General features: G+C 35.2%; 1 protein-coding gene across 3 annotated transcripts in view; it reads right to left on the bottom strand.

Annotated features, from left to right (window-relative positions):
* The window catches only part of RALGAPA1 (Ral GTPase activating protein catalytic subunit alpha 1), a 127405-nt gene that overhangs the window by 75216 nt on the left and 38545 nt on the right, over positions 1 to 13644 (bottom strand). For 2 of the 3 annotated variants that reach the window (XM_034062204.1, XM_034062202.1), the window contains exons 17-19: positions 5453 to 5620; positions 2039 to 2163; positions 594 to 810 (exon numbers count right to left, since the gene is read on the bottom strand). In XM_034062204.1, the coding sequence (XP_033918095.1) occupies positions 594 to 810; positions 2039 to 2163; positions 5453 to 5620 (510 nt within the window). Of the gene's footprint in view, positions 1 to 593; positions 811 to 2038; positions 2164 to 4060; positions 5621 to 13644 lie in introns of all 3 variants that reach the window. The other variant, XM_034062203.1, reaches the window with a different exon arrangement.

The following is a 13644-nucleotide window of genomic DNA, read 5'->3' as shown; positions in this document are numbered from 1 at the left end:
CGTAAACATTATTTCTTTCTTACACAACACAGAAAGTCATAATCCCTGGAAACCATAATGATCTTTTCTGTTGAACAAGGGTGTGAACGAATAAATGAAACAAAGAGCATTATGTTATTACACAAAACATGCTAATTTTACCATGATATTACACTTAGTACCTTGATTAATCTACAGCTACAGAAAGACTGCTGTAAAAATATTAGAAAAAGTTCAAGTTTACTTAAATGTTTTCAGAAGAATTAAAATAACTTCCAAAATAAGAAACTTTTCATTTTTATATTTTGCACAGAACAGATGGATACACCCCAGGGAGAAGACAATATTGCTTTACAAGTTCTGTTCACTGTTGTTCTGCTTTTGGTACAGTAGTATTCCAGTGCTGATTCATATAGTATACTAAAACCACAACAGCCTCTCTCAAGGACTCTGCTTGCTCCGTTAACTTATTAATGATTTCAATGGGAAATCAAAATAAGCTCTTTTTACAGAAAATCACCGCCATACAACTTGACCAAACAAAAAAGCAGAAATTAAAGGGAAAGCAAGCAACAATAAGGAAAGCTATATTAATTTTGGAAAAATATACTTGCTTTCAAATTTGCGTCCATCATACTGGAAGGCGCTGAAGGAGTCAGAGTGGCTGTCTGAACTGATGAGGTCACTGCTGCCTGCGCTGGCAGGTGAAGTCCATTCAGAAGGCACGCCTGGGTCGTCTATAGGACGCATTTGGTTCTGTTTGTTCAATATATCAGGAAGGTCTTTAGGAACTTCCAGGCTGCCAGGACTGCTTCCTCTTCTTGTCACATTCTAAACAATAAAAAGACATAAGTTACCCTACGATCTTGGATGTTTGGGTTTTTTTTTTTTTACATAAAATGGAAAAAGCAATCCCACATTTGCAAAGGTCAGAACGTAACAAATAGTTTAAAAGTACCTAAACCAGAAACTGTCATCATACTACATACATAGCCAAGACTTTCCAAAATCCCAGGCAGGCAGCAGTAAGTGAAGAACATGTGCAGTCCCAGAATTTCATAAATACAGATTTTATTTGCAGAATGAATTTTTGGGCACATACCTTAAAAGGCTAGGGTTCATACTAGCAAGTGCCACACATGTATTAGGGAAGACTTGAGAGAGAAAAATAGTAAAAAGCATATTACCTCCAGATTATGCCTAAATCACTAAAGAAAACTTGTTAGCCTTGGTTCCCGACACAAGCAGAAAAAATTGTAAAGGAATTTTGTGTTTTCTGGCCTACAGACTACCATGCTATGAGCAAAAACTTAATGTACACCACAAGCAAATGAATTTACTAATTCATGCATTAATTTTCTTGTGATTAAGCCAAAACCTTGGTATTGACTTGGACACCGAAGACACGCATATAGCAGAAATAAGGCACTCAGGTTTGCTCTTGTAAAAGTCAGGTGGTGTTCTATTTGGTGTCTCTTTAAGACTTTTTTTTTTTACAGATAGGTTTGCTTCAGACAGAAGAGAGATAAAAGTAGAAAAGACATTTTATGAAAAATAATAATGTCCTTTTACACTGTGCCCAGCAGCTTCGGTATTCTTTTACCACCTTACTACTAATTAGACAGACTGACAAGCTTTTAATGATACATTTTAGCATTTAATAGATGTATGCCAACCTAAAATTAATCTTACTAAGTTGGTACTCTGTTTTAAAAAAACATATCTATTTGTGTGCAAGATTACAAAACCAGTGGCAGTTTAGAAGTATTTATTCAAACTTATCTTGGCCGGTTTTTGTCAAGTTGAATAAAACTATCCACCTAACAGTAACTTTGGCACTGCTTCCACAATGAAGATTTAATAGATATGAAATTACAAACAGCATAAAACGGCACGAATCTAGGTCAAAGGCAAGGAAAAGCTAAGTGACAGTCTTAATTCCTTCTGATTCATAAAATCCAGAGAAATACATTTTAGTGAACTTACTTATAACATCACTGAAGAGTTCACACATATATGCAGACTTACATACTGAAATGTAGGAAGTTTAGAAGCTTACCAGTGCACTACCACTCCGGAGTCTCTCAGCTATAAATTCATCCATGAGATCAGGAACATTTGTATTATTACTGCCAATGTCACTATCAATGGGGTGCAGCTTTTGACTCATGTCCTCTCTATTAGCTAAAAGCAAATGAACAACTGTATATAGTAAAGAACACATGGAAACATTTCCAAACTAAAAAGTAACAAATGAAAAAAACTGCTAATTAACAGAAATAAAAAAAAATAATGGCCAAACATGCATTTTAAGAATTTTCCTATTTTAAAGCAGATTCTACTTTTAAGAATTAGTACAGCTTCTTCTTCCCACTAAGCAGGGGTTAGTCAATTTCCAGGACCACCTTTAAGAGCAAGAAGCTTACAGGTAAGCACTACTCAAAGTTGTTAATGCTTGCTTTAAGGATATTGCATATATTATTCCTCCATATCATAAGTAACAAATCCTAAAAATTTTATTAGATTCTTACAGGCTCCTTCATTGCATTCCTAATGAAAAACAATGTGGTCAAAAATGTAAAGTAGGCTGTAATATGTACTAACGACAAATGTCAATATGGCACTGTATACAGTTAGTACAAATAGTGCAAAGAAAATGTTATATAATGAAATCACATGCTGGCTCATGGAATGAAACTTCAAATTCTGTATGGTCAATGGTTATGAACAAGTCATGAAGTTCACTCATTTACCAGTGTTACATTTTCAATATAACTATACAGTTCATATATAACTGTGGCTGTTACACCTGACATCATGATCTTCACCTTTAAATTCTTCAAGTTATTTCAGCTTACGTTTTCTCTTTAAGAATTTTTCCCTCAGTGTCATCTCTCATGAGACCACAGTGTAACTTATTCTAATAATGAGGCTCTGTTAAATGTTACAGATTTCAAATAAAATGCACTTCTAAAATTAGTGCTTTCTTTTTTAGAAGTCTATATTCTGCAGAGAAGCAAATTACTTTTTTGAGACTCATGACAGTCACGTTCTTCTGGTACTATGCTTATAAAGACTGCCCTCAGGTGGCATTAACATCTTGATGCAGGATGCATTACAGAATCCTTTGTTAATCATGCCAGCATAACAATGGGGGAAAAAAGAAAACCTACATTACTGCTGAAAGTTATTTTATTGGTCATTTAAGGTTTTGTGAACTAAGACAATGGATATTAGAGTGCCAGTCTTCTTTCTTGATCAGTCCACAGAGGTCTCACAGTTAGCAGGAGAAAGACTATTATCATGAGACCTTCATGAACACCCATGATTCCAAGAAAAAAGAAAGCAATGAAAGATGTTGACAAGATGTAACTGCATCAAATTTGAAAAATTAATATAGGAAGGTCTAGAGCACATTTTGAAAAAGACCCGAACAAAAAACCTTATGATTGGACTCAGAGAACTGTCACAATCCATTCATTCCAGTAACAGGAGATTTCTGTTTCAGACTATTTTTGAAAGTTATCTAAACTGACCTCCAAATATAAATTTGAGGGGCTTTTTTGGTTTGGAGGAGGAAAAGGAGGAAGTGGAGGAGGAAGAAGAAAACACACTAAATGAGCCAGGAATACAATTAGTTCAACCTAGCTGGTTGAGCCAGCTCCTTCTGACAAACTACACTCAGAGTAGAAAAGCACATTCAGATAAAATATGCATTTGCCAATCATTCAGTAGACTGAATTTTAAGACTCTGCATGGCAGATGAAAATTCAAAACTCTCATGGCTTAATCCTTTATTAGGTCATTTACTGTCTCTTCCTCTTCCCTAACCTGATGGTCTTCAGCAGCAAAGAGGTTCAACTAAATATCTTGAAAAGGAAAATTAGTAATTTAAAGTATGTAAAAGTAACTTTATGCTGGGAGAAAAATCAGCTGGCTGTAGGCGCATGCATAACCAAACAGGGAAAGCAGTGATCATCCCAAAGCCTTTTGATTGCTTATCAGAGCTTGCTTCAGTTGCATTAAGCCAAACTGGTGCTGCCTTTCTCCTTTTGCGCTCTGCACACTTGTTAGTGCTCACCTGCAGCTTTCCTTCCAAAATAGCCCATTACATGACTGTACAGATCCCTCAGTGGAGCCTCTGCTGGCATTCTGTTCTGCCTCTGTGGGGAAACATTTGCCTTCGGCTTCGAAAGAGCATGTACAACAGTTTTATAAACACCACCTAGGGAGCCCTGCTGTTGTGCTGACTCCTGACCTGATGCTCTAAAGGTGCTACGATTATGGAACTGGTTAACTGCAATACCTTCTTTTTGCAACATGGCTGCTTGAGCTTCTGTAGATTCCTTAATTTGCTTGCTGCCAGCTGAAGCAGCATTGATCGCATCTAGAGGTCTGTATATTCCAGGTCTAACCAGCTCCGTGGAAGATGATGAGCTAGTGCTTGCACTGGTACTGCTGTTGCTGCTACTACTGCTACTACTGAAGCCACCAAGCTTACGAAGTCTTGCTTTCCAAGCAGCCTCTTTGCTCTCAAGAGGATTGTAAAATTGAATTGATTCTGTAGATGGCCTAAAAGTAACATGAACACTATTTCTTTTTTTAGTTGTTATTTTCATGATTTTGGCCCTGTGAGTTACAGTTTCAGATATACTCCTTTTAGTTGGCGATAGTTTGCTTGTGCCTGTGATGTGAGGCATTTGAGGGTTAACTTGTGTTTTAGGAAGAATTTTCTTTGCATGCATGATACGTGAGTTGGGTACTTTTTCATTAAAGTGGGCACTTTTATGCTTTTCAGCTACTGCTGCTTCCACAACTATATCTATATCAGCTTCAGTGGCTGCTTGCCTGTACAGGTATCTCTTCCCTTCTTTGTTGCTAGGACTACTTGGCCCACGATTAAACATGCTTTCATATTGTTTATCAACATTTAATTGTCTGGCTTTATCGAGCACTTGGTTTCTTGTAAAAATGTCTACTTGAGTAGGTGTGATAGTACTTATACAACCACTTTGGTTTTGCTCTAAGTGCAGCTCTGTGTTATCAGCTCTTTCTGTAACAGTGACGCTATTCGTGCATTGACCAGTCTGATCTCTATGTTCTAATCCATCCAGTGGTAATCTATCATCCCTATTTATTGATGTATCAACTTCATGAGCAGAAGCCTCACATTTATCTATCTCAAAGTTACCACAAAGTTCTTCTTTAAGATATTCTCTCAGAGAGGAAAGGAGGTCATCTTCACCTTCAAGGTCAACATATTGGCTTTGTTCAAAGGCTGTGCTTGCAAATTCTACTGGGCCTATTAAATGACAAAGATGGTCATAAATGCTATCCCCAACTTCCAAGGAGGACTCTCCACTATTTGTATCAGTGGTATGGCTTTCAGTGGATCTATGCATTGAAGAGGTCTCAGTGGAACTCTGTAAGCTTGGAGCATGATGGGATGAATTGTCAATGACAGGAACTGCACCTTTGGCTCGTTCAACTGTGAACGGTTCCAGGATGTCAGAGGTGCTGCTGCTTCGCGGCAGTGGCTGTTCCTCATTTAAAGCACCAAAAACTTCACTTGGAGCATCCTCACTCTGTGAAAAATGCCTGACTCGAGGTGGACGTGGAAGAATTTGAGCATCATCAATGTCTGTAGGAAAAAAGTATATGTAACATGCACTAAAATTTACAGACACAGTATTTATTTACCACTACATCCTAATTAAGCGACTTTAAAAGCCAGTAAAATCCAGAGCCTTGTTTTCTTAACTACAACAAAAATACTTTTTCCAGTACTAGAGTGTTAAAACCACACGCACGTAATATCCAGAACAGAATGTAATATAAATGAGTTAGACCATCAGAACACAGTTTTAAATGTTAACATGCATGAGAACAAACAGTGAGACCATGGAGCATTTGGAAATACAGTTAAAGCTAGGGCTGTGCCAATAAGTTCAATAATTCAACCAATATTTTTCCAGCTAGATTGTTCAGAAAATGGTTACCTAGAATACAAATTAGCTTAGCAGTAGTACCTTGCATGGAATTTACATCTTCAGAAAAATACACAACTGCAAAGAGAAAAAAGTTTTCTGGAAAACCATTGTCTATTGAAGTAACAAACTATTACTTTTTTAGAATTTGTATGAATATATAAATTACTAAAATATCACAAAGACTACAATCATATTATTATGAATATTATGGTGTATGTAATATAGAGCATACCTAAAGTTTGTAAATGACAGGGAAGGACTGGCCCTCTGCAGAACTCTATGTATATGACTATATATAATGGATAATTTAAATATACACCCCTCTTCCTTAGAAGAATGTTTTGTCTTCCATCTTCAAAATACAAAACTAAATACTTAATGGAGGCTTACCTCCCCCTCTTCCAGTTTTACTCAAGCAAATGTGACATTTATGGGAACTACCAAATTAAGGACTCTGCTACTAAAAAACATCCTGCAGCCTCACAACAGTTAACATTAGAGTAAACCCATTTTTGTTTAGGAAGAGACCAGAACATTTTTTATGACCCTTTAAATTAGTTACTTTGTCTCTGTTGAGACTGCTAACGTACAAATCAGTACAAATCATAGTTAACTGCAATGAAAACTGCAGTTCCAACATGGACCCCTAGGAATCGTACAGAGGTATTTTCAGACCTCTTCACATCATCCAGCAAAATGAAGAACCTTGCCGCACTTTTTCAGATCCCTGGTATGTTCTAGGAACACTACATACTATCAGATCCTCAGTGTAGGCAAGACTAAGTATCTCTTACAGGCAATTCAACTAATTGCAAGAACTCACACTATGCCTTGCAGTCTTTTTATAGGATAGGCACTTGAAGAGCAAGGTAAAAACAGGTTTCTCAATTTTTTGTTGGTTTCTTTTTGATAGAATCCTTTATTGCTCAGATTTGGTTTTTACTACCTACCACTTAAAAAGTTGTAGATGTGCTTTTAAGGTTAGGAATAACAATAAAAAACTTAGATGATCGCCAACAAGAGTTACTTCCCACAATAACCAGACTTACCTTGTTTTTCTATGAAGAAGGTTTCTCTTCAGGACCTCAATTGTGAATTTACTTAAAATAAAATTTAAGCCCCTTCCCCTCCCCTATATCTGTTACTGCCAGAAAAAAGAAACTATATTGAATTACTTTAAAACTATTCCACATCATTACTTCACAGATCTCTATACCTATTTCAGTAGTATTTAATAATGATAATCTGAAATCACCTTAAAAACCTGTTTTAAAGTGCTCAGACTTTTCTGAGAATGTTAGAGCTAGAGATGAATTTCCTAATATTCCTTCTAAGCAAAGCATATAAACTGAAGACATGAGATACATCTGTACTTGAGTAAATGTATTTGTTGGAAGAAAATAAAAACTGGTATTTCCATGCTCAGTATTTCAGAGAAGTTAAAATTTGAAAATTAAAAGTTTGACCTGATTCTATGTTTACTGAGCTGTAAAGAAGCTGTTAGACAGGAAACAGAGAGGTCCACATTAGAGTAGACATCCAAGCTATCTCAGAAAATAAATATGAACTGAAGCATCACAATATACAGCAGTTTATTATCCTCTGCCTCTCTCGTCAGCTTTGACAAGCAACAAACTTGTCATAATTGTTCTTGTTCAACTTGTAGTGAATTACATGAATTAACATCCTCTGAAATGAAAGGTCTCTCTCTCTGTAGTTAGAACTTGCAAACTCTCTATTGACTTAGGCAGAGATTTACACAGGTTATATCTATATAGTCTCAAAACTATTTCTTACAGCCACAAAGGAAGAAACATAGGATTCAGTCAAAAATATGCATGATGATGTTACATATGAGATTAATATGTGTAATGATACACTGATCTCATCTTGACCCCTCAATATGCATCATTCACACCTTTTATAAATGCAACTTTTGTAAAGCAGCATCCTGAGGATTACAAACTGTGCACACATGCAGTGATTATGTTTTTCTAGGACGTTAAAAATTCCCGGATGGAGAACTTCAAATGCATGCCAAGCAGCTCCATGTATTGAAATAAATTCAGCTAGATTTATTTCAATGTTGATCCAGTATTAATTTTAGGTGCTCATGTAAGCATGACTAGCACATACAGGTACACAAACATTGTCAAACAAATGTGTAGTGCTTGTGCCAACAGAGATTTTTTTGCAGAAAAGAGGAAGAAATTAAGGAAATTAAAAATATACTGCTATTGCAATATTAGCACTGAAAATACAGACAATATTTAAAATCACAATCAAACAGCTCCTTCATAACCAGGGCTTACCCTTGCACACAGGTGTACAGTCAAACTGGGACATCATCTGTTCCTCAGGAGTTTTCACTAACTACACTGCAATTGTGCCCCAGAAGGCTGTCTATCTGACACACTGCACATACTTAGGAGAAGCACTGACCTGGTTCATAATGTGTTAGAGTGGGGAAGATACTGAAATTGGTAGTTGTAGCCAGTATCAACCAACCACAACTTCCCCTAAAGCAACTTCACTTTCTCTTTTTCTGTTAGAAGGCAGAAAGAAAAGGTATGTTTTTAGCATCAGTTGGAAGACAGATAGGCTAAATCAGAAACTCATGGAAAGACACATTCTGGCAAGACAGCATGAGTGCAAGTAGAAGATTCCATATAACATTGGGACTGGATTTTATTTCACCACGGACTATAAGTTCAGAAAGTGGAGAAAAAAATAACTTTGTTTGCTACCCAGCTTTCATTTTGGTTCTAAGATGACACTCATTCTATGAGTTTTTGGGATTAAAAGAATAATTACGGCCATACTGATATTACAATTATGATTTCTTTTATATTTAATCTTAGTGATTACTTAGTGATTAGAGTACAAGGTTATAAACACATAATATACATCTCTTTTTCACGTTAATACTTCTTTTGATACTTTTAGTTCCAATGGATAAGGAAAAACCTCCCACCTGCAATTCATTAGTCTGTCACTGTTGGCCCACTGCTTCCAGGAAACTTGCCTACATCTCGACACTTTTTTTTCCACAAGTGGTCTTGTACCTGACAGTCCTCAGCAGTTCCAGGAATGAATGTTTACTTTGCTAGTTACACATAAATGCGTAAGACTGTCTTTCCTACGATTCTAACATGGAAACACAGAATAATTTGGAAATATGAAGGAATAACAATCTTAGGAAAAGCATTCTCTCTATGGTAAGAGATAACTAGATGTCAATATTGAGCTTCTGCAATAACTTTTGTTAAGCCACTGACTGATCTTCAAGCAGAAACATGTCTCAATAAATAACAGCGAGGTATTCTTCCTCACTTTTGAAAATTAATACACTGTACTGAACATAAGGTAACAGTTTCGGCATAAATGCTTTCTTTTGGACTATGTGTCAAGATTCCTCAGTGAGTCAAACTTTCAATGAGGAGTTTCTTACCTAAAAGTAGCTAAAGACTACAATTTAAGATTAGAGTTTTCTATTCTTTTTAAATACTTGGCATATCCTCTCTTTCAAGCTGTGTTGGATCTGAAAGTCAGTTTGGATAACAGGATATTCATATCATCATGAAATAAAAGTAAGGGTTCTCACAGCTAGCTAAACATTATTCATTACCTAAATATGCTTATAGTAGAACAAGTTATTTGGGAAGTAATCGTTTCTACATCTGGACACAGAATGCTTTCACATAAGAATCTATCAAAGAAAAGGCAAGAAAAACAATAAAGATCCATGTTTTAAAGAGAAAAGAGAGAAAGAGAGTGCACACAATAAAAAACACAGGAAATTAGAAGAGCAAAGTGTATTCTGGTTGGGCAGACAGATTCTCCTTTACTCTGCTAGTTCCCCTTAACAGCTTACTTTGCTTCACTAGAGCTTTTTAATTTCCTGGCAGTGTTCAAGATTCTTAGGCACAACATGAAGCTGTTTCAACACCAATCTGTTTGAGAAGATACCAAAACCAGGAAGCGCCTAGAACTTTTTTTTTAATGTTATTAAGTGCAAAGGTCTGTAAATTTCACTTTCAATTACAGTGGTCGAGCAGTTTCTGCATTGGATGAGTATCAAAGGAAAGGATAATAGCAATAGAGCCATCAGTGCTGGGACACATCAGAAGAAAGATGCAAGCCAGGACTTCTCAGAAACATGGATGATAAAATTGACTGCAAAAGCACTTTTGCCTTCTTTAAGACAGGATAAAAAGTATCAGTGACTATATAACAAAACAACAGTTCACTGTGAAAGCTCATTATCTTCTGCAGGTGCCCTAAGATTTTCATTCCTATCAAAAAAACACATCTTCTAAACTAATTTATATCTCAGAAAATATGTGTTCATACATTTATGAATGTATAATAGAATAATATTTTTAGAATAATAGTTTATTATTCTTCATTTCTGGTGTCAAAATTAGCATCCAAATACTTTAAAATTTTTCACTATGAAAGTCTGGTCTCCCTAGAGTGGGTTCTTCAAACTTTCCTAATTCTCCATTTATGTTTTTGATTGAATACTAAGGCACCAAGTTTCTGTATCACAAGATGACTTAATTTTGGCACATAACAAAATACATTTATGAAAATACAGTTCTTAGTGCTTTTTCTAACAAAGGCAGAAAAAAACCCAAAACAAAACATCAAAACAAAATCCCCAAACTATCTTCTATTAAAAAACTCAGTGCCATTATGTCCTTACATTTGTATGAAGTTTTGATTATATATAGATAGATAGATAGATAGATAGATAGATATAGTCCTTCCACTATGGTTTTGTTTTCACTCATTGCAACAAAGGCATAATATGACTGTCAGCATCACATAATACTCATTTACACCTATGAAATAGCTGGAGCACATGAAAATAATAGCTCCAACTGCAAACTTTCATGCATACATTTTTAAAATCTGTGCTAATTCTAATTATTGAACCTATTTGTTCAAAGAAAACTAGCCAAAGAAAGCTACTGTAAAACTTTTGGCCCACCATGCTGCTGCACCAAACAATGTTGAGAAAAACAAGAACCCTGTGAAAAATGGGCCTGTTGAAAAGCACCACCAAAACACAGCATTTGAGAATTCCAAACTGTATAGATTATTAAATGTTTTTATAAATACATGAAAAAAAGCATATGGTATCACATAATATACTTCACAGTATACTTCAGACATCCTTTTTTCATGGGTGCTAAAGTTGACATACCTATGACACTGAATTCAAAAATTTACATAGAAAGATGTAAAAGGCAAATCAAAGTAAAATTATGTTCTTCCTTTCCCTCCTTCCCTTACCACAAATAAAAATTAGTTGTACTTTCTGGTAGAGAGATGCTATATTACTGCTTAACAATTAATTGAAAAAGCAAGAGATTTCTTAAATTTTCACTTTCATGATAGTAAACATTGGCACAGCACTAACTTCTAACAGTTCCAGAATGAATTGCAAAATAGCATGGTATTTTACATATCAAAATATTCATTCTTAATCTCTTCCCCTCTCCCCCCATCCCCCAAGTATTCTTACTCTGAAAAATTTAATGATTTAGCAGAATTTGAAAGCAGAAGGTTTAAAAAAGTGATAAAGGGGGTGCAGAAATTAGCAGAGGTGGCACTACCTGAAAGCTCATCAGAAAGGGGAGTGAGAACAATATCAGGCAAGAAGGGTTTGGAAGTATGGATCAGAACAGGAGCACTTTTAGCACTGCGTATATAGGCCGATGGCAGAGCACATTCACCAATGGATCGGCTTCTCATGGCTTTAAAAAGGAAAAGAAAGAAGTGGGGAGGAAAAAAGAAGAGTGACTATAATGAAAGGCTTGTGTCACAGAAAAAGCAGCAACAGAGAAAACAAAGATAAAAAGGAAGAAAATTCAAAAATTAAAACATTTCAGCACGGCAGATATTGGCAGAGCTGTAAGAAAGAAAAAAATCAGTGGACACATAAGACATTTTGAGTTTTTAACTTTTATGTAAAGCAGCAACCATGCCTTTATTATGACAATTACAGAGATTTTGCATTCAAAATCAAGAAACTAATTAACAAGTTTTTTCCCATTGCATCAGGGGTTGAAAAATCAAGGTGAAAGTCACTCCACAAACACTCAGAACTTGGAATTTTTTTTTAACAGAAAAAGCAACTTACACTACATCTGCAATTTTTCTAGTTTCCTTTTGTTTACTCCTGAAAAAGCATCTCTGAATTTTACACATACACATACTCTTGAATTCATGATTCTCCAAAAGAGATTCAAAATCATAAGAAGAAAATGACCAGTTCTGTGTGGAGAAATTTGCAATACAACTTGTTATAGTTCCACATTACAAATGAAGTTACTCAAGTGAGATGGTTTGGCAACAAAAAGCATTAAATTGTTTCTTATCCACCAGGTCTGGCTTTTAGTCAATACTGCACAAATCTTGCTAAATTGATCCTAATTCACATTTTCATATCTCACATCCTGCCGACAGCACTACAGAATGGAAAACTTATGTAAGAATCATGGCATCAGGATCAGGGTTATAGCTGCAACTTTTCTAATAAATTTTAAATGAATCTTTATAATATTTATTTTACTTTGTTAAAGGAAGACATAGCAAGAACTGATACTGCATTCAATCTCAAAGTACACTTGAAGTTCTTCAAAAAGCAATATTCATCACTTCAATCAGCTTCCTTTTCAAACTATTTAAAACAGTTACTGATAAAGTTCTTTTAAGGAAATTTCAGTGCATTTTACCTAAATAATGTCAGTGTAATATTTAATCAGTCTCTGAACTTTTCTATATATACTTTCAAAACAACACGAACTAGAGACTTAAAATTTCAGTGCTCCTGGTCTGTATGAGAATCAGAAGTACATGAATGGAGTGCAGTGAAAGTTGAGCACATAAGGCTTCTAAATCAGGTTAAAAAATTGTCCCTAACAGCAACATGCAGATAACTTGTGTAAGTCAACGTACCAGGGCAGAAAACACACTTGACAAATGCAGCACAATTTAAATGTAGTCTTAACATCAGTTTGAAAAAAAAACAATTCAGAAGGACAGATGTTTTAAGACTGAAGCAATTTTCAATTAAACTTAGCTTATAAGACAGAAAACAGTTTTTTTTAAGGCAATTATGTGTATCACTTTAACAGCTCTGTTTAAGAGACACAATAATATAATTCAGGATACAGTGACAGATGCATTACATTCATCATTGTGCCATCTTAAAATGAATTTAGGCAAGAGAAAAACTAACATTCTACATAGTAAACCTTAAGGGTCTTTCACAACCTAAATGATTATATGATTCTAAATAAATCAAGTTTTTGAGATTCGATACTGTGCGGATTACAGACCTTAACCTAAAGTGTCCCTTGTAATTTGACTGGATCTTTTCCAACATATTACATTAACAGTAGCAAGGGGGGTGGGGGCAGAGCAACCAATTTACAAATTAGAAAGTGGAAATTTTACAGAAACTTTTGAAGGAAAAATTGCAGTGTATTATTATCAAAAGATTATGTAAAAGGAAAATATTATCTCAATAAATTATTATTTTAAGTAAGATGCAACACATTCAGTTGAGGCACACAATACCAGATGGTGGACTAAATATTTGACAGTTTATAACCTTCCACTGCTGTCTACAGACAAAGGCAGAACAACAGATTAGTAAATT

This window comes from Melopsittacus undulatus, chromosome 4 (genome assembly GCF_012275295.1).
Source record: "Melopsittacus undulatus isolate bMelUnd1 chromosome 4, bMelUnd1.mat.Z, whole genome shotgun sequence".
Lineage (NCBI taxonomy): Eukaryota > Metazoa > Chordata > Aves > Psittaciformes > Psittaculidae > Melopsittacus > Melopsittacus undulatus.
The sequence above is the reverse complement of the archived record's forward strand: the minus strand, read 5'-3'. Positions and strand labels throughout refer to the sequence as shown.